General features: G+C 51.4%; 6 protein-coding genes across 6 annotated transcripts; 3 read left to right on the top strand and 3 right to left on the bottom strand.

The window, feature by feature from the left end:
* Positions 1-1,069: 1,069 nt before the first annotated feature.
* N7481_004460 (adaptor protein NBP2) lies at positions 1,070-2,335 on the bottom strand (the record flags this gene model as incomplete). The annotated part of the gene is made up of 1 exon (XM_057263679.1): positions 1,070-2,335. The coding sequence occupies one exon, from the start codon at positions 2,333-2,335 to the stop codon at positions 1,070-1,072; it is 1,266 nt and encodes a 421-aa protein (XP_057125340.1).
* Positions 2,336-3,529: 1,194 nt separating this feature from the next.
* N7481_004461 (uncharacterized protein) lies at positions 3,530-4,573 on the bottom strand (the record flags this gene model as incomplete). Its single annotated transcript, XM_057263680.1, has 1 exon — positions 3,530-4,573. The coding sequence occupies one exon, from the start codon at positions 4,571-4,573 to the stop codon at positions 3,530-3,532; it is 1,044 nt and encodes a 347-aa protein (XP_057125341.1).
* A 3,024-nt stretch (positions 4,574-7,597) lies between these two features.
* On the top strand, positions 7,598-11,120 carry hmg1 (HMG-CoA reductase; the record flags this gene model as incomplete). Its single annotated transcript, XM_057263681.1, has 3 exons — positions 7,598-7,930; positions 7,999-10,715; positions 10,784-11,120. The coding sequence occupies 3 exons, from the start codon at positions 7,598-7,600 to the stop codon at positions 11,118-11,120; spliced, it is 3,387 nt and encodes a 1,128-aa protein (XP_057125342.1).
* Positions 11,121-12,963: 1,843 nt separating this feature from the next.
* On the top strand, positions 12,964-15,677 carry N7481_004463 (putative cell polarity protein; the record flags this gene model as incomplete). The annotated part of the gene is made up of 2 exons (XM_057263682.1): positions 12,964-14,112; positions 14,178-15,677. The coding sequence occupies 2 exons, from the start codon at positions 12,964-12,966 to the stop codon at positions 15,675-15,677; spliced, it is 2,649 nt and encodes an 882-aa protein (XP_057125343.1).
* An 874-nt stretch (positions 15,678-16,551) lies between these two features.
* On the top strand, positions 16,552-17,469 carry cyp4 (peptidyl-prolyl cis-trans isomerase; the record flags this gene model as incomplete). The annotated part of the gene is made up of 4 exons (XM_057263683.1): positions 16,552-16,708; positions 16,872-17,041; positions 17,112-17,218; positions 17,283-17,469. The coding sequence occupies 4 exons, from the start codon at positions 16,552-16,554 to the stop codon at positions 17,467-17,469; spliced, it is 621 nt and encodes a 206-aa protein (XP_057125344.1).
* A 1,420-nt stretch (positions 17,470-18,889) lies between these two features.
* N7481_004465 (isopenicillin N synthase family dioxygenase) lies at positions 18,890-19,992 on the bottom strand (the record flags this gene model as incomplete). Its single annotated transcript, XM_057263684.1, has 3 exons — positions 18,890-19,564; positions 19,619-19,783; positions 19,837-19,992. 3 exons carry the CDS (start codon positions 19,990-19,992, stop codon positions 18,890-18,892), a joined length of 996 nt encoding a protein of 331 aa, XP_057125345.1.
* Positions 19,993-21,061: the final 1,069 nt, after the last annotated feature.

Consider the following 21,061-nt stretch of genomic DNA (forward strand, 5'->3'; position numbering starts at 1 on the left):
CTTCATCTCTGCCATTGGTTTATTGGACTATCTACCACTCTTGTAGAGCAGCTCCGGTTCCGAAAACGTCCTTCTTGTCTTCGTTTTTTCTTGCAAAAAGAGAAATTTGATTTGGTTAGTAAACGGTATCTAGCTTACGTATAATATAGCCTTCACGACGTCCTGAAGTCAAATTTCAGTTATTCCTTTCCTTCCCATAACCAGTTGGTATACAGGAAAGACCTGGTAGGCTACAAATAGAAACGCGCAGTTGAATGTAACTCTACTGGTATGCTTTGAGGCATCCCATCGCAAGGCAAGCTTGCCAATTCAAAAGCCTCATTGACGTTTGTAGAGGCAGGCCACGGGATACTTGAGAGATGTATCAACGCTTATTATTCTAAAGGAGTAGGAAGAGATCTGAAAGAGTAAAATAGGAATTACGCTGATGCTAATTGATGCAAAACAACGCCTATGCTGAAGAAAGCTAGATACAAGAAGGGGGTGTCGAAGAGGTAGCAGGCAATTGTAAACAGAACATGACGGTTGGGGAGGGGATGGGGTGGGGAACTTAAAAGACAAGGATAGGAGATATCAGTCCTTTTCCTTTTGGGCCTCGTTCTCGGTCGGGGTTATATTGGATATAAATGGGAATTCGTGGATGGGATATCAAGCATATCAAGGGCGAGAGTCATTCATTATGGGATGAATTGGTAGGGTTTGTGGAGAGGGCGAAGGAGGAGAATTGGACCAAAAGATGCGACCAGTTACGGTCTTGACAGCAAATGGTTCAAGACATATTTCTCCCACGCGGTCATGAGTGGACGGCCGGCATGGAGTGAACGCTGTGCCGTCTTATGGCTTGCGTTTTCATCATCAATACGATGCAATGCGGGATGGTGACAATGCAATGGATTTTCTTGCAAGGTACCTTGGCCCAACATGTCGATGCGAGTGAGAATCTTAGTAAAGGCTCAAACTCAATCAAAATGTAGCTCCTAGAAGACCATGATGGAACTGGCCATGTAGATGTTCGATGGTCCAAGCTTCTGGCTAAGTGGAGCCATAGATGAGAACTGACCAGGCGTTTTCAGGTTTTCGCTAACATGCTGGAACGGTTGCCCCCACTAGATGTCTTAGATCCCGGAACGTGAACAGAATCGGGAACAGAATCGGGTTCATCGACAGAAATGGTCGGATGGGAGTTGCCGTTTGTACCGGTTTTATCATTCTGTGTAGGAGTAGAGTGGCCAGTGTTGACAGGCGTGGAATCATGACTGTCGTCACTTGTCTCCATGCTCAGAGTTGCACTGGTGTCCGAAATATCTGGGCCAGGCTCCCCATTCAAAGAAGTCAAGCCCCCTTCGATATCACGAAGCAGTCGCACAAATTCTTCTGGTACAAGCCCATTCTCTCCGGTCTTTGGATCTTCCGCAACGAGCCAGCCTTGGCCGTGTCGGTATGAGACGTAGATCACCTGGCCCTCCGTGAGGGGAAGCTCATTCTCATGCTCGCGCGTGAAATCGAAAAGCGCAACCGCTTTGCCGTGCATTTCTTCATCTGGGCAGCCAACAGCAAATTGGTAATCATTCGAATACCGACTAACGCCGGTATTTCCTTCCTCGGGTGTAAATCCAGTTTCGGGGACATATCCTTGCTGGCCACCAGCATGGTACGAATGCCGTCCTTGACTAGCAGGGTATGTAATATACTCCCCGCCAGGCCCGTTTTCCATTGAATCACTGTTGTTCACATAATACATTTCACTCCCGTCGGCATTTCTACCAACGTAGGTACCGCGATCTAGTTCAGTTGCGGTGATTTGTTCGTCACCATTCGAGTCGATACTAGTAGACTTTTGACGCTGACGCGAGGTGGTGACGACCGGGCTGTGAAGGTCTTCATCCTCACTGTATGGGGGTCCATCGCCGAATGACATGGCCGGAAGTTGCTGTTGTTGGCCCTGACCCTGACCGTGGTTGTTCTCTGTGCTCCACGGGCCCGATGACCAAGGACCTCTCGAGGTGTCCCATGAAGTTGGGGGGTCTGACAAGCGACGGTATTCGCTCGCTGGTGTCGAAACGCCCGAGGCGTGAGGAGGAGGAGGTCCATAATGTAGTGGGTGGATAGGCGGGTAGGCAAAGTCTCGCACCAGAGCGTAGGGAAGACTGGTATGAAAGATGGGGAACACGTGGGAGCCTGGGCGTGAGCGGTTCTGGGATGTGAAGGAGAGATTCGAGTAGGTCGACAATCGATCCTTTGCACTTGGCGATGGTTTTACTGATTCATTGGTGAGAATTGGTGGGAGGGCCTGGAGGTTGCTCCCAGAGGAGTTGGCAGGCGCCGGGGACGACATCGCGCGACAGCCAGAGTCCAAGTTGGACGAGGTGGATAGATGGGGGGAGAGGTCGGTTCAAGGCTAGCAAGGGATGCGTGGGGTGTTCATCGGTCGCGCTTGAACTCTATTTTTGCATTGCGATTGATGGCGCGCCAACCTTGTCCCACTTTGCGATTGTAGAAGTAGCGATGGGAAGCGAAAGGTCGAGTCAACCGTGGGTTTCGTAGTAGCGTGAAATCGATTTGATCCCTTTAGAGATATCGATCGCAGTCTCGGGGGATCCAATGGGATGTGGGTGAGATCCCCCAACGTGGGAGAGAGTTCGGGAATCGGCAAACTCGCGAGGAGGGGGAAAGGTCGAGGAGGAGGGGGAATGGAGGTCGGACAGGAAGGCCGAGAGTCGGGAACAGGGATGTAACAAAGTATTGAGCTTTTTTGGCAGCGATGATGGATCCGATCACAGATCCAGCGTCAAGCGCGAAGGGGGGTTGAAGGGAGGGCTGTTGTTGCAGTTCCAGGCGTTGTCCCGCAGTTGGTCGAGGGTATTGCTAAATATAGCAGAAACTGCACGGCAAGTGTCAGATATAGAATGCAACCTGGGCACGGCGCTTATGCGGCAAACCAGCAGACTAGGGGCAGGAGAATCGGAGAGGTTGGTCGCAACAAACAGATCGAGCACCAGGGGAGAAGGGGGAGGGGTCCTCTCTCTCCTCTCTTTTTGGCCCACTAGAGGGAAGATGCGTCTGGGAATCGGGGGCCATACCTCACAAGATCCCCTCAGAATAGATGATAAGCGCGGGCAGCAGTGGCCGGGGGGGAGGGATTGTGGCGTTTCTTGCAGAAAGGGTATATCGGGATCGAAAGGGGCCGGCGCGCGAGTAGGAGACAATTGAGATATCTCAACTCTCTGTCTCTCTTTCTCTCTCTTGTCCTCATTTGACGCACTTGAGAGACTCGGGGAACTCCTGTGTGAATTGCTTCGAGGATCACGTGTGTTTCAGATCGGGTCCATTCCGTTTTAGATCGTCCCCTCCGATTTAGGCAAGACGCAAGACCGCTCTAGCACTACAACTTTTACAGTAACACATCACACTCGATTTGGGATATTCTGATATTCTGATATTCTATTGGACTGCACATCCTGGGTATCGTTTTCACACCTTCACTTTCACTTTCATTTTCACTTTCTTCATTACCAAGGGAGACTATCCACTACCCTTGGTAGGCGGTTTCACTCGATTGATCGGCGTCAACAGTCACGGTTGTATCCTGAGACACTGTCACCGTTTTGCCAACGGTATGCCACGCGGTCACGGTGGCCTTGTTGGCATCCGCACTCGATGTTACGGCGGACGACGCGCCTGCTGGGGCCGGAGCCTCCGTGGATTGCTGATCTGAAAGCTTATCGAATTCCGACGGAATGGCCGCCTCATTCAAATCCTGGCCCTCGGCATACTCATCATTCGCCTGCTGCTTGTTTGCCGATGTGCCTTGCACATCCACGTCCATACAGGTGGTGTAGATCTCCGTCTTTCCCTGTGGGTATGTTGGATCGGCACCTGGGGCGGTGGGCCAGTCCCACACCCAGTAGAGAGTATACAACTTGCCGGATGGGGCAGTCGTGGGTAGTTGGATGTCTTGCTGGCACCAAAGGTCGGCTCCGGTCAGCTGGCTGGCTTCATGTGTGTACTCCTTTTGGCGGGTCTCCGAGATATCACCACCGTTGACTTGATAACAACGACCGTCGTCGAAATTCTGGGTAGATAGGAGCACGCCTCGGCCGTCTCCTCCAGTACCGTCCGAATCCCAAGCTCCATACACATCCAATAACTTCTCGCCAACCTTTGGCTGTGTCGTGCCATAAACGTAAACCGTGCCACGGTTCTTTGGCTTTCCAGGTTGATTCTGGGGCAGAGTGACATGTCCATTCTCTTGGTATCGAAGTGCGACTGCGGCCCCGGCGCTGGCCTGCAGCCGAGGGCTCCCATCGGACTGGGACTGGTCTTGTTGAGTACCCTTGCAGAGCTTATCGCTAGGTAAAAGCTGGGTCACGTTGCTCCGGGTACTGGGTGGAAGCAGGTAGGTCATGGTGGTGTCACTAAAGCCAGATGCCGTGCGAAGATAGTTTCCTCGGGCGTAGCCTGGAGTACCCAAGAATGTTCCATTTGGTGCGATGACAGTAAGCTGTTCCACCCAAGAATGTGCTTCGGCGTTTGTTATGAGGACGAGCAGCATTGGCAATGCTGGAAGAAACATTCTGTCGAGTTCAAAGAGATCGTTGCTGTGAAGAGGTAAAGGTTGTCGGATCAAAGGGTTTTGTATTTTTGTATAGCACCGTCCTGCGGTGCTGTCTTCAATTTGGCTCTTGTGGTATGTGGTATTTCGGGTCGATGCAGGATCTGGAGGAAGGAAAAAAGAGGTCTTCGCTGCGACGTCGTATATATTGGGATAGGCAAAGGAGTTGCCTTGGCCGGGGGAGTCACTGCTAGTATTTGTACTAGAATAGTGAATGACGAGACAAAATGAAGGAGGGGGCCAGTAGGCATTCACACGACACTATGCTGATACTTGGGCAACAAAGCGGGCAACAGAGTAAAGACCAAACAGGTTGTTTCAGGGTCCTATTGTCCCAAGATAGCACAGAGCCTCGAAATCAGAACAAAGAAACCTCACAATGGAGACAAATGAAATAGCCGGCTTTCATCTTTCGTCTTCCCGTCCACGGGACCCTGTTCCAAATATATGGACGGCCGCCATGGCATGGGAGGCTGGGCCATGCCTAATTGGCGACGAAAACAAAGAATAATAGACCATGAGACTATTTCGATGTCACTGCTGAAACGATGAAGCTCCACTACTATCCATACCTCATGATGCTAAGTGCCGAGGAGACAGAGGCTTAGGGGGGGATTGGTTGGACGAGACAGTTGCAAAAACGACGGAACTTGCTTCAGGAGGTGAAGAAATGGAGATAAATCTGGCCCTGAGACCTTCCCTCTTCTCCTGGCGCTTAGGAAGATTGACATAAGTAGCACTAGAGCCTCTCCCTCCGGGCGCATCCATTGGCGCTCGGGGATGAGTTAGCGCCTCATAAATCTGCATGTTCTGCATTTAGAACATGGGGGAATCTGCAACTGCTTAACATCTTGGCATTCTAACCTTTTGAAGCTATGTTCTTCAAGAGCGAGCCACCCACTCACGTGAAGAGGTGAAGAGTTGGGGTGCCGGAAATCAAAACGGTGTTACTAACTAGTATGTACTTCTGCAACTCTATACTATTTTGGTCCTAGAACAAGATTAGAGTTGACAGTGCAGAGCATGCATACGAGTAGGGTTTGGGTTAGTTAAAGTATGTCCCTGGTGTTCTTGTTCTCTTTCTTTCACAATGCAATCCAGATACTCGACTCTAGATCAAATGCAAACCACTTATGAACTGTGTATGTACTGTACTGTACTGTACTTGTGTACATGGGATGCACAGACCGATTGTGGCACCTACCACTGGCATATGTACATGTAGTAGGACTATGTGAGGGGCATGCATGCATGTACTGGGCTCCAAGTCATCATCTGTCGATATTTCAGAGATTACTGCAGCTTCGGCTTTTACTCTTCTCGTTATTCCAGTCCTCCACCGAGAGCTAACCAGCAAGTGGTCTCCTCCGAGTGCGGACTTTGCATCTTATCTTGATGGAAATTCCCCATCGTACCCTTGGCAGTCTCGGTAACCGAGTCCTATTGTGGATAGAAGCCGCGGGGCCTGCCAAAACATCCGGCGATGATTTGGCTTGAGTTATCTGATTTTTATCTGATTTCTCCGTGCGCTCCACCGGGTGGGTTCCGACCGGTCTACTCCGTAGTATGAGAAACGAGGTCGAATTGGGGTCACCAGGCGGAGCCTTTCGGAAAGCATGCATCATGGCTGTGAACATGCCGGCTGAACCGAGCCATCGGCATAAGCTGACATGGCGAGCGAAGCGACAGTACAAGTATTGATTGCAGGGTTTGCAGCTGGGGACGCCCTGTGTGGCGTATATGGCACCTGCACCCAAGCAACCCTGGACGAGACGAAGATAAGTGGAGTTGGATCGACTGTCGGCACCCGAGTTGAACCCACACAAGTGAGTCGCGTATTTCCGACAATTTTTCTTCAATTCAAGAATAAGGGTTGTGCACCGAGGAGGCGGGAAGAAAGGACCATTCATTACCAGGTTGAGGGCACCCTAGGGTAGACCAACTGATAAGGTAGGTGTCATCCTGCTACTTTCGGGCGAGCCGGGGGCATACATGCAGTAGTGTAGTACATTTTGACTATCTCTTCATATACTCAGATCACTCTCTCATGTTGGGTAGGGGGGCTCTTTTCTTTTCTTTTTTCTTTTTTTATGTGTTGGGTTCGCGCGTTGCGCGGGTCAACGCCACCGCTTGTTTACGAGAAAGGTAACATCCCGACGAGAAGAGTGTCCCGAGGGCTTTCGATGATGTATTTTTTTTTATGAGAAAGAGAATATCCAGCTTGCATTGTAGATGGTCACGAGGGCAAAAAAGATCCGCTGGGTTGGGGAAGTGATTGTTGTGCATTGTTCGATAGTCTTTGTAGTACTAGTAGTACTATTCCCATATAACCTCACCTTAGAACACCTCTGGAGTACTCGTACTCTCTACTCTGCCGTCAGCACAACCTTGGAAGCCAGACTTGGTTTGCCCGATCTCAACCTCGACTTCGACCTCGACGCTAAAGTAGTGCCCTCCCCACTCTCCCACTCCAACGCTCCACTGGACTTCCTTGACTGGCGTGGCTTGGCGACCCCGTTGTCGGCGATACTTAATTCCTTGACCCGCGGAGCTCGCTGAGTATTTTGCAGCCTTCAGGGGGTCCTCTTTCTTGTCTCCGTACTCCGAATTCGTTATTCCTTGTCTCTTCCCTTTTTCCTTTTCCTTTTTTTTCTTTGCCTTTTCCTTTTGGATTCTTTGGTATGTATCACACTACCCCCTTAACGCCTGCACCTGCGTCTCCACCAATGCTGATCAATTAAAAAAAAGTTCACCCCGTGGGAAATCGTCCCTCCAGAGCACCGCCTCGCGCCAGCCACATGCGGCCCTCGATCTAGGGACTCTTGCAATTGAAGATTTATTCCACCTCCGCCTCTAGTTTTGACCGATCAAACTACACCACGGTGGTGATTCTCGCAGGCCCTGGTCCCTGCGGACCGTCATAACCCTTCCCCTCCCAACGCCTTCAACAGACGTCCACACCGCTCCCCTCATCGACTCGTCATCATGGCTTCCTCCCTAATTTCCAAGAGACTACGCTCAACCGAAGCCGATAAGGATGCTGAGCCGAGCTGGCTTCGTCGTCAGGTCACCGGTGGCCTCCAATTCATCTCTCGTCGCGCCTGCATTCACCCAATTCACACCATTGTGGTGATTGCGCTGCTTGCCAGCACCACCTATGTTGGCCTTCTCGAAGGTAGCCTGTTAGACACACGCAACTCGCGAAATGTCGCGGGCCAGGTGGATACGGAGACTCTCCTTCAAGGAAGTCGGAATTTGCGACTAGGAGAGTCCACCTCCTGGAAGTGGCAAGTCGAAGATTCTTGGGCTGATGAGAGCGTGAGCAATTTTGATCCGTGCCTACAAAGTTGAATCCAATAAGCTGACCCAACATTCCCCCCTGATAGCAGATTGAGACCACCGCTGCCCGCCACCTCGCTTTGACCACTTTCATTTTCCCGGATTCCACCTCCAAGTCAGCGTCGACCGCTCCCGCGGCAGACACTGTCCCTGTTCCTGGCAATGTCTCTGCTCGTTCAGTTCCCTACACCCCTAACCTGTTCTCGCCTTTCTCCCACGACTCTGCTCTCGCATACACCGTGCCCTTTGACCAGGTCTCAGAATTCCTCAGAGCCGTTCAGGAGATTCCGGACTCGTCAGCCGAGGAAGAGGAGGAAGAATCGAAGAAATGGATCATGAGGGCCGCACGCGGAGCTACTGGCTCGCGCACCGCTCTTAAGATCTGGCTGACCGATGCCTGGAGCTCTTTTGTCGATGTCATTAAGCACGCTGAGACAATTGACATTGTCATTATGGTCCTCGGTTACATCTCGATGCACTTGAGTTTCGTTTCGCTGTTCTTCTCAATGAGACGCCTGGGTTCTAACTTCTGGCTCGCTGCCACTGTTCTCTTCTCCGGTTCCTTTGCATTCCTGTTTGGTCTCCTTGTAACCACCAAGCTCGGTGTGCCGATCAACCTGCTTCTGCTGTCCGAGGGTCTTCCTTTCCTGGTTGTCACAATTGGCTTCGAGAAGCCCATAATGTTCACTCGTGCGGTTCTCAATGCCTCCGTGGACAACCGTCGCCCTCACCCTGGTGCCGCTCCCCGACCCCTCGCTTCCAGCACCCCTGCCTCCATTCAGGACTCTATTGCGACTGCGATCAAGCAACAGGGCTTTGAGATCATCCAGCACTACTGCATTGAGATCGGTCTCCTGGCCATTGGTGCCGCCTCTGGCGTTCAGGGCGGTCTTCAGCAGTTCTGCTTCCTCGCGGGCTGGATCCTGTTCTTTGACTGTGTCCTCCTGTTCACCTTCTATACCACCATTCTGTGCATTAAGCTCGAGATCACCCGCATCAAGCGTCATGTCGCACTGCGCAAGGCCCTTGAGGAGGATGGCATCACCCACAGCGTTGCTGAGAGCGTTGCCTCCAGCAACGATTGGCCCAATGTTGGCTCTGACGGTGGCGAAGGTGATACTAGCATTTTCGGACGCAAGATCAAGTCGAGCAACGTGCGCCGCTTCAAGATCCTCATGGTTGGTGGTCTTATCCTAGTCAATGTTGTGAATCTCTCGGCCATTCCCTTCCGCAACACCGGTAACGGTGCTCTGATCTCGCGTCTCTCTAATGTCATGGCACCTGCCCCTATTGACCCCTTTAAGGTCGCTGAGAATGGTCTGGACACCATTTACGTGACTGCAAAGAGCCAGAAGCAGGAGACCATGGTCACGATCATCCCGCCCATCAAGTACAAGCTCGAATACCCGTCTGTTCACTACGCTCCAGGCGAGTCTTCTTCGTTCGAGATTGAGTACACTGATCAGTTACTCGATGCTGTTGGTGGCAAGGTCCTCGAGAGTCTCCTCAAGAGCGTGGAGGACCCCATCATTAGCAAATGGATCATCGCCGCGCTTACACTCAGTATTATTCTCAATGGGTACCTCTTCAATGCTGCTCGCTGGAGCATCAAGGAACCCGAGGCTACCCCTACTCCTACCCAGGAGCCGGCCGCTCCCAAGGTCTACCCCAAGTTCGAGCCCAACGAGCAGGAGTCAACCCGAACTTTCGATGAGTGCGCACTGATCCTGAAGGAGAAGCGTGCGCCTACTCTGACTGATGAGGAATTGATCACTCTTTCACTGAAGGGTAAACTCCCTGGGTACGCCCTTGAGAAGACCATGGAAGATGAGAACCTGATGAGCCGCGTCGACGCTTTCACCCGCGCCGTCAAGATCCGTCGTTCCGTTATTGCCCGTACTCCGGCTACCGCTGAAATTACTGGTTCCCTGGAGTCATCCAAGCTTCCGTTCGAGCGCTATAACTACGGTCTTGTCCACGGCGCTTGCTGTGAGAACGTTATTGGATATCTGCCCCTGCCTCTCGGTGTCGCTGGTCCGTTGAAGATTGACGGCCAGGACTTCTTCATTCCCATGGCCACCACTGAAGGTGTTCTTGTCGCCAGTACCAGCCGTGGCTCCAAGGCCATCAATGCTGGTGGCGGTGCCACTACTGTCCTCACTGGTGATGGTATGACCCGTGGGCCTTGCGTGACCTTCCCTACCTTGGCCCGGGCTGCCGCCGCCAAGGTCTGGATTGACTCCGAAGAAGGACGTAGCATCATCACTGCTGCTTTCAACTCAACAAGTCGCTTCGCCCGTCTCCAAAGTTTGAAGACTGCGCTTGCGGGCACCTACCTTTACATTCGCTTCAAGACCACCACCGGTGACGCTATGGGTATGAACATGATCTCCAAGGGTTGTGAGAAGGCCCTCGATGTCATGTCCAAGGAATGTGGATTCGATGACATGTCCATTATCTCTCTCTCTGGTAACTTCTGTACCGACAAGAAGTCCGCGGCTATCAACTGGACCGATGGCCGTGGTAAGTCCGTTGTGGCTGAGGCAATTATCCCCGGTGATGTCGTGAAGAGCGTCTTGAAGAGTGATGTCGACGCCCTCGTCGAGCTCAACGTGAGCAAAAACTTGATCGGAAGTGCCATGGCTGGTAGCTTGGGCGGTTTCAACGCTCACGCGTCGAACATTGTCTCCGCTATCTTCCTGGCCACCGGCCAGGACCCTGCTCAGAACGTGGAGAGCAGCAGTTGTATTACGACTATGAAGAAGTAAGTTTCTCCCGATCAAACACCCAACGCTGTTCGTCCGGCCCTCGATGCTAATGACCTCTCCACAGCAACAATGGCAACCTTCAGATCGCCGTCTCGATGCCTTCCATTGAGGTCGGCACCATCGGCGGTGGTACCATCCTTGAGGCGCAGTCCGCTATGTTGGATCTGCTCGGTGTTCGTGGAGCTCACCCCACCAGCCCCGGTGAGAACGCTCGCCAATTGGCCCGCATCATCGCCGCTTCTGTCCTGGCCGGAGAGCTCAGTCTGTGCTCCGCCCTCGCCGCTGGCCACCTGGTCAAGGCACACATGGCTCACAACCGAAGCGCCGCCCCTACCCGGTCGTCAACGCCCGTGTCATCCGCTGTGGGCGCCACTCGTGGCCTTTCTATGACCTCTAAATAATTTCTCGCGCGACCAGCCCTCGCTGGCCCGCGGCCAAGGGTCCCTGTATATCCCCCTCGAGACTCTTTAAATCCACTCGATACCATCTGCAGTGAAGGGGCTAGGCAAAGCGGACCAAAACACTTCCCGACTTAGCTACCTCTCCCTCGTTGCATCCTGCGTCTTTGATTCTCTTTCTCTCGCTACGAGGCTCTTCGGATCTTGCCATGCGAGGACAACCTGGACAACGCTGTGATGGATCTTCATGCCTGGGGTTATCATATATGAACCCCTTTCGGCTTACGTCGCTAGGAGGCCCCTGTCATTGGGGCCGCCTCAAACCCGCCTTGAGCGGATATGAGCTACGCTCCTGTTCTACATTTTGTACTTAGTTTTTCGTCTCGGATAGATATGTCGGTCGATCATGACCTATGAAACCTGTATTGTTTGTTCATTTGATCAAGGCGTAGGGTGGTGTAGAGTTGACCATGGAGCTTAGTGACTGGGAGATTAACTAATTCATACGGTGGCTTGTATTTTCTGCCTAGATTAAGCAAATTATTTGTCTGCTTCCCCGAGGACCCCCCTCGTCCATACTAGTAGTATAGTATAGGCACTAATAGTAGATGTGCATCTATCGTGGGTGTACTTGTCCAGTACGGTGGTTGTGGAATGCCGGGGTACGTGAGCGGGTATCTATAGTGCAGTTTAGCATGTTATTGTCTCAGGTCTCTGTGGGGATAAGCCGGCAGATCAATATTTTCATGTCTCAGATGGACACTTGAATTCCAACGATCTAGGACAGGCGGTGATTGATACTGCCGATGGGGATGATGCAAGAACGGTCATTGGCTAGCCTGGGCTGCGAAGCACTAGCCAATACGCGATACTACACGGTACTTACAGGGACCCGTTCGTCTGGGGGCCAGAGGGTCTAGATTTCTTAACTCCTGACCGGTTATCGCTAGCAGTCGCTTACTAGTCGCTCGAGGAGCCAGGGAGGGTTTCCCGTGCAAGATTGGGGGGGATATTATTGAGGACTCATGATGGTTCTGAGAAAGAAAAAAACGGATCAAGCCTAAAGGAACAGAGATGCGAGGAAGCATGCACAAGGGAGGAATAAACTGCAGGGATGCAGCAACGATCGGATGGCGAGTTCAGCCCCTGTGGCTGTGGCTTGTGGCCTCGGGCTGTCTTGGCAGGGGAGTATGATACGTAATACAAAGATAATACCAGGAATACAGTATCGTGTATTGTGTACTACTGTACACACACACAATGTACACAGAGTACATTTGGACAGATCAGACAAAGGATTGCGCACGAGCTGCATGGGAGGATCTGGGCTCGATAAAAACTAGTAGTACCTCGATAAGTACGAAATCTCATAATCGAATCAAGCATATCTGCAAAAGTAGGGAAACTGGTTCTCCTTGTACTCAACGGTAACTCCTTCGTACAGCGGGTCCCCTTGTACCTGGGAACTCCGAAGTCAGCGGCGAACTAGCACACTTTCTCCCTGCGAATAATTTCACTGTCCAGTCCATCACTCCTTAGGACGAGCTCCCCTTTTTCCTCTCCCACTTCCACTCCCACTTTCGCAACCTTTCGTCCCTCCCCGTTTATTCCTCCCACGCCTCAAGTCCCTAGTCCCTAACCGCCACCCTCTCGTTTCAGATCCCCCCCCCATAGGGACCTGTGCGGTGACCAGGGACGTGAATGTGTTCCAACCGCCTTGGCTTTCTTTGCCCTTGATTGAGAGCGAGGAACGAGGAACGAGAACGAGAACCATCACCACCGAGACCCCGGTCCCGACCAGCCGGAAGCTGGCCACCTTGTCAAAATTTCCCTTCTCGGGTCGGATATGAATGTGCCATCGGGAGCCATGTCGCCTGTCTCCGTCGATGGCAGCGACTGGTCCGGCATCAATCAGTATCAGAAGTCGGACCCGCCCTTTTCGCCAACTTTCAACTCGCGAGGCAATCTGGCCACTCCCCCTACCTCCGGCGTTCCCAGCGCACCTCTGAGTCCCAACGGTACTAGCCCCGGCAATCCTCCTTCTGGGCCCTCACCCACCGGCAGCGGCAATCCATCCCCTCCCAACTCGGTGGCCGCGAGATCCAGCGTCGGAACCCTCGGCGGCGATGGGCCACGCCCCGGAGGTCGAAGACACAGACAGATGGAGGAGATTTTACATCAGCATTTTGTGACCCTACGACGCTTCCTACATGTTGCCGCCCGCAATGACGCGAATGGCGGCCGGTCCAACAAGGCCCGCGATAAACTCTTGCGCTTGTCCCCGACACAGTTTCACGAACTCAGTACAGATGTCTACGATGAGTTGATACGGCGCCAGCAGGCCACGCCTCCTCCCGGACAGCCTCCTCGACCCGATGTCCCGACCTCCCTCCCTCCGCGCAAGGATTTCCACGAGAAACGCAACTCGGCGCGCCACAAGCTTGCCTCCCTCCAACATGCACGCTTTCGCGACTTAGCAACTGACGTCTATTGCGAACTGGAGCGTCGTTTCCCTCAGTTCACCGGCCGCCGCCCACCTCCCAATTTTCCACCCGATGCCCGTCGCTCTCAGTCTCGTGGTCCCCCGAGTCGCATGGGCCGGGGGTATCCATCGGGCGGTCCGCCTGGTACGCCTGGTAGCCCGTTCCCTCCGCGCCATGGCTCCTTGGGTGGCCCACCATCCATGAATGGGGACGGTCCCTTTCCTCGATCTTTCCAAAGCAATACCATGGTTCCAAATAAAAGTACGATGGTGGAAGACAGTGATGACATGGGAGGCGAGGATGACGATGATGCTCGGAGTGATGCTTTTGCGCTGGACGCAGTCTTGAGCAGACGAGGAACGACAACCACTCTGGGTGATAGTGAGCGACGATTATTGGTAGAAAGCCAATCGCAGGTCTCGGCACTGCAGGAGAAGGTGGACAAATTGGAAGAGTTAGTCCGCACAAAGGATGAGGAGCTCGCCCGATCATCAGATGCAGGACAGTCTAGTGTAAGTTTTTCCCCTCTCCCTTCAGGGTTATACTGGAAAATGAACTATTCTAACTCTCGGACCAGGTCTCTCATCATGAGCGCGAGGAATGGGAGGATCTCCGTAATGATCTGGAGAACAAGGTTTCCCAGGCCGAAAATCTAAACAATTCGCTTCAACTTGAACTTGATCGAGTTCGGGAAGAGCAGGAGAGCGTGGAACGCGAACTCCGTAACCAACTGGAAGAGGCCAGTCTAAACGCGGGCGACTCTGACGCACAGGCTCGCTATGACGACTTGGAAAGTCAGCACCAGAGCCTCCAGGTGAAACTGCAGCAACAACAACAAGTGACGCAAGAAGTCCGGCGTGAAGCGTCTGAGTTCCTCATGGAGATGAAGACTCTTACGGCTCAAAGTCATTCCAACTGGGAACGCGAGGAGCAGCTCTCTAATGATGTACACCGATTGGAGACGGAAATCAACGATTGGAAACACCGCTATGCAAAGGCAAAGTCACAACTCCGTCATCTTCGTACTTCCTCTGGTGGCATTGATGACATTCGGCCTGACGCGAGCGTCCTTGCGAAGGAGTACGAACTGGTGCAAGCTGACGGCGTAGTCAAAGATATTCATGTGACCAAGTTCCAGATGTCCATCGATGAGCTCCTCCGGGTGGCCCGTGTCGAAGACTCACAGGCCGTTTCTCAGCAAATCAAGTTTGTTATTACTGCAGTCCGCCATATGGTCCAGGATGTGGATCAGGCCCCTCCCCCGGTCGATGGATCGGCCACTCTGCGGCTCAAAACCAAGTCTCGAGTATCAACTACCGCAAATAATATGATTATTGCTGCCCGCAACTTTGCGAGCTCCAGCGGCCTGTCGCCAGTCTCTTTGCTAGATGCTGCCGCCTCGCATCTCTGCACAGCTGTTGTGGAATTGGTTCGGGTTGTGAAGATTCAAGCATCACCTACCGACTGGGCGGACGAGGACGACGTCGATGTTTCTACCGAAAAATTCCCAGACTACTTCAGCACGAGTGCCAGCCAACGGCCTCCCAGCAACCACTCCGAATACAGTATCTTGAGCCCTCCGGACCACGATCACCCTGCTATGCAAAACGGTCTCGCCAACGGCACGGACTTTAATTATGGAGCGCCACAAGGGGATCACGAGCTTCAAGACTTGAGATTCTACGTGGAGGATCAGACTGATAGCATGGTCCAGTCCATCCAGGCCCTGGTGGCTAGCATTCGGGCAGAACACGACATGCACACTGTGCAGACCTATGTGTCTGCCATCTCTGATATTGTTTCTCACGTCGTGTCCTCCACAGAACATCTGGCCCGCGAACGTAGTGGTGATGTCTCCCTGCGGGAGCGGACGGAGCCAATTATCAATTCCTTGTACGAGGGCCGCGATCGACTGACGAATACGGCGGCTGCAGGCAACGACGCTACTAGCCCTGAGCACCTGCGTGAGGTTACAAACCAGCTGCCTCCGATCGCCTTCGAGATTGCTCGCCAGACCAAGGAGCTTGTGCAGCGCCTTGAGTCCTTGGCAAACAATGATGACGACGAGTTCGCGTGATGACTTAGATTTCCTTTGATTCGAATCCCTTGTATATTCGGCGGTACTACTCTCACCGCTTGTGCATTTCACTTCTCCTATCCCCTCTCATATTTCACCATCTACCTTGGCCTCCTTTTTATCTCTCTGGCTTTTGAGCGATTCTCATCTGTGGCAACGAGCCGACAATGTCGAAATGATGTCCTGATACGCGTGGCATTCATGCTTTCTCTTTTTCTCCTTCTTCCTCTATTCTTTTCTTCAGCCCTTTTCAATTATCCTATTCGTTGTATTTCTATTTCTATTTCGATCTGATATCTTCTTCTATGCCCCTTTTCTGTCGTGGATCACTTTTTTGAAATCTTTCTCGACCTTACTTTTAGCTGCCGACTATGCATCCCTGTGCAAATGAATTGGAAGCGTGCTCGGCTCTTTATCCATCCGATCTTATTATCTGGAACAGTAGAAGTCAAGTTGATACTGAAGTTATTTGTCCCATGTAAGCTGTAAATAAATAAATATCCCCTACTGGCAAGGTAAATAAAAGCGGGCTTCCCCGGAAGCCCCAGCCGATAAGATGCTTACTAAGCATCCGAGCTCTTGAAGCTTTTCTGGCGTCCAGCATCATTTTCCTCCTTGAAGCTTCTCTTCACCGTGATCATTCTCATCAATTCCTAAAACCTGTACGTATATCGCATCCAGAATGTCTGCCTCTGTGTATTGCCCTCTATCTTCACCCCCTCATTGCACCTTCAATCGAAGGAACTCGCTCTGCTGGCAGACATGCTGGCACCCTGATGGCTCCCGAAGACTAGAACAGCGCATCTGGTTGCTACCCGCACCCGAACCGGCATCCCGCTAACCCGCATCCAGACCATTCACCTGCCCCTCCACCATGTTTTCTAGCCTCAAGTCCACCCCACTCTCCGTCTTCGCTTCTCCCTGTGCTTTCCACCCTGCTGCTAGACGGACTTTCGCATCTTCCGCAGCCATGGCCAACAACACCAAGGCCTTCTTTGACGTCCAGTACACTGCTGTGGGCTCCAGTGCCCGTAAGTAGACCCGTTCCAATATGCGCAACTTTTGGGGCATCTTTTCCCCATTCTCTCCCACCTCCCCGCTCCGGCTTGCTCCAAATGCCCTCATATTTATGAGCAATTGATCATTCAGATTGCTTTCACTTGTCTGTGTATCGATGCTGACTTCCAACCATAGCCAAGACCGGTCGTATCAACTTCAACCTCTACGAGAAGGACGTCCCCAAGACCGCCAAGAACTTCCGTGAGCTCTGCAAGCTCCCCAAGGGCGAGGGTTACAAGGGCTCCGTTTTCCACCGTGTCATCCCTCAATTCATGCTCCAGGGTGGTGACTTCACCCGCGGCAACGTGAGTGATCCCGAAGGAATCTGGGTCTACATGCACCGCAGCTAACTGAAATCTTTTTTTGGCTCAATAGGGTACTGGTGGTCGCTCCATCTACGGTGACAAGTTCGCCGATGAGAACTTCATCCACAAGCACGACCGCCCCGGTCTGCTCTCCATGGCCAACGCTGGTCCCAACACGTTAGTGCCTCCTTTAGCTCCCGTCCGCTACACTGCTCCAGCGATACTAACATACTTTCTCTAGCAACGGTTCCCAGTTCTTCGTCACCACCGTCGTCACCTCCTGGCTCGATGGCCGCCACGTCGTCTTCGGCGAGGTCGCTGACGAGGAGTCCATGAAGGTTGTCAAGGAGATTGAGGCTCTCGGCTCTTCCTCCGGCTCCATCCGCTCCAACACCAAGCCCACCATCGTTGACTGCGGCGAGAACTAAATCGCGATACCGTCCGTGATCTACCCCAGGCCTGGCGACGAAGCTTTAGTCTGAACGTGTATTTTTTAAAATCTTTCTCCCTCTCCCTTTTGCCTAGTCGATGAAAAGTGCGTCTAGCCGGCTTCGTGTTTGGTGGTTTTCGCTGCTTTTCACATTGTAATTTAGACAGTCTACTCAGCTATTTATACATCCTCCTTGCAGCAGGGCTCTCCTTCTGTAAGGTTTAAAATCATAGTGATGTCTTCACATGTAGTATTGGTAGGCTAGCGAGTAAAAAACGGCGCTCGGGAGCTTCGCGATTTGCGACTTGCGACCTGCGACTTGTTGAGTGTAGATCGTCGCTCCCGACTAGGAAAGCTGAGAATAGTCGAGGCATTCGGCTGTGGAGAGCCTGACTATAGGATCTTGGCTTTCTAAGGTATCTGGATTAGACAGAAAAAGCTATGGCGTCTAGTAATAGAAATGATGTGTGGTTGAATGGCTGAGAGAGCTATCGTCCATCCATGGATGCCAAGCTTTTATGTGGGGTAGTCTGTCAAGCTGGACTCATCGAGCCAGCCAATCAGAGTAGACCAAAGTGACTCACTCAACGTGCTCTACTGTACAATAAATTCGAAAGGCACAGGAATAGGAGTTTCCAGATCGTATGACAATCAAGGTTAGTATGAGCTCTTGTCTAGGTACACTTTTCATGCCCTAGTCTACTTGTTTCTATGGGTGGTTGACCAGAGCCAAGAAAAGAAAACAAAAGGTAGATCAATATTGATTGATCAGAACAAAGAAAAAGGAAAGGAGGAAAAAAGAAAAGAAAAAAAAGAGTAGCACGTCTTGGTTTCGATCCAAGGACCTGTGAAGGTTAGTGAATGGTAGTGAGGTCGTTGTTGAGGAAGGTACACACCTCCAGGTTATGAGCCTCTATGTTTTGTTAGCGTGGTTTCTCAAACAGGGTTGTCATGTGACTAACGGCGCTCTTCCGCTGAGCTAACGTGCTAGTATTGGAATATACCCCTTTGATATAAGAATATAGAGGAAGAATGTCTCTATAAGTGGTGAAAGATACACAGAAAGATCCTCCAACAATGTGAATGCAGATCACTTGGACCCACATAGTGCATGATAATTGGTCATAACAGCACCAAGCTCTTTTTACTGTGGACCACCCTCTGATCATCCCCACAATCATGCACTTGAGTACGGAGGGTACAGTCCCAAAATTACTACTAGTGTTCCCTATAAGGCTCAACCCCCCCCCTCCCCGCCCAGTGAAGCTATTCAGGTTCTACGTATATGAACCGCTCGAGGTAAGACGCCAAGGTTCAAGTAATAGCCATGATTGATTTTATTGACAATTGTAAATTTCAATTTCTTAACCTCTATTCCGAATCCATTTAAACCCGCCCTGAATCTCTGACTTAAAAACTCAAGCCTTTCCACTGAATAGTTTGGTGATACGCAGATTGTTATAGTCCCAAGCCGTAATATCCTCGTACTGACACGGCGTTGCAGGTGTAATAAACTTCTTGAAAGGGAATAGCGAAGCTGTGCGGTTGGGCTTGGCAAAATAAGCAATCGAGAACCGCTCAGGAATGATCTCTTCCGAGCCAACCTTGACCGTCGGAGGATATGTGACCCGGTGGACCGCCGCCCGGAAAGTGTCATTTGTCAACCGCTGCAATGAGTCGCCGATGTTCAGAATAATCTCTGCCTTATCCGCAGACTCTACTCCTCGGAAGGTGCCCAGGTTCTGTTGGTCCTCTACCTGTAGTCCACCAACTGAGTCTTGGAACAGCATGGTGATAGTGCCAAAATCTGTGTGATCAGCAATGCGTGTCGCAGTGCCATCGGTTAATTCTGATGCAGGGATTGCTGGGTAGTGAAGTAGGCGAAACTCATTTTCGCCTTTGCCGTGTAGCATTTTCATCTCATCCTGAGAGATACCAAGGGCCATGGCGAGCGCGGCTAAGATTTCGAGCTCGACTTTGAAGGCACTTTCGTAGAAGCCTTCCATGAACTTGCGAAATCCGGGGAGTTTTTCCTCTGGTACCCAGATGTTGTCGACGAGATCGTCATTCGCCGAGCCGATGTCAATGGTTTCCTGGTTGGTGCCATTAGCATACTTGGCTCGAATGGTTTTGGTTACACAACATACTTTGATATCTCGCACTTGCTTCCCCTCGGATACGCCTTTCTCATACCCACTAATACTTCCGACCGACTCCTGTCCAACGTAGCTGTACCCGCGGTTTGGGGTAGACTCGGGAGGGTGCTTAGCGATCATCTTGTCCTCTAACGGAAGCGCAAAGAACTTTTTGGTCTAAAGGACTTTAGTTAGCTTGAATCATTTCTCTCAGATGAAAATTTACTCACGTAGTCAAACATCTCTGCAATTAGCTCTGCAGGGAGACCGTGGTTCTTCAATTTGGCAACACCTCGGGTCTTCAATGTGGCGAGCAGTGCCGCTGAGACTGCTTTACTCTCCTCGGGGCTTCCCTTCAACAGAGAAAAATCGATTGCTTCGGACATCTTGTAGCTCGTGGGAAGACAATTTTGTACCGATTGTGAGGCTGATAAATTTCTTGAGGTACCTAGGTACTAGTATTCTTTGAAGACGCGTTCTCTCACAGATAGTGAATTTGTTGAAGAGATGGAACACTGAATTTATAGATCGGTCGAGCAAGAACACTACAAACGTGAATTGTGGGGTAGAACATCATTATAGAAGGTAATGATTAGATATGACATCCCAAGAGATCATCACCTTCCGATCTTGTAGATGCGACCAAGAATTGAGGCTTAATTACTGTCTCGCATAAGCAGCGGGATCCACCATTCCTGTCCCGATCACTTTCCTTAACAACGCATCTGCCAATGGAGATCCGTGAAATTATTGTGGGTCCACATCGTCCATGGAAGGTGAAGATTACAAGGAACACAATTGTTTTACAAGGGTCGCTTTCCTTGTTATCTTTGCATAAGACTTGCGAACAATTCCCATCCATCGAATTTGCACCCTTGTCCAAGATGTCTACGCGGCCTATCTTCTACTACCCTGATACCTACAAACAAGTTGCTCAAACGGCGGAGGCCTGCGGAGAAGAAGGTCCGGTTGAGATTTAAAATCTATTCCAGGGCCAAGGCCCATTGTTGATTATTGGAATTGATTACATTTCCAAGGCCAGGTAGGCTTTTCTTTTTAAGAAAATAAAGAAAAACTGGCCACTCCGTGCCCTGGGGGCCTGGTTGAACGAATTACGATAGATCAGAGTGGCACTAATACTGCGTCCCCGGATGTACGAATACCTTACGGCAGCGTTGATACTTCATATATCCAATGATCAAATCCGCTTGTCTTGCACAGAATCTGGGACAATCAATATTACTAGTATGGAGAGGGGTCGATATCTAGGTATGCAGTGGGAAGCGGGGTTCTTGGCGAGTTCATTTCCCAATTACCACCATCCCGGGCGTCCGACGGCAATTTCCCAGGCTAGTCTTGCGCCGGCGTCCCTTTACGAAATAATGGTTGCACGCAAAACCCACCTTAAGACTGTTAAGCAAGCTCAACGAACCATTGCGACCGCCGGAGCCCTTA

Source organism: Penicillium waksmanii (assembly GCF_028829765.1).
Source record: "Penicillium waksmanii strain IBT 27052 chromosome Unknown utg000004l:1.0-5674109.0:1.0-5678898.0, whole genome shotgun sequence".
NCBI classification, from domain to species: domain Eukaryota; kingdom Fungi; phylum Ascomycota; class Eurotiomycetes; order Eurotiales; family Aspergillaceae; genus Penicillium; species Penicillium waksmanii.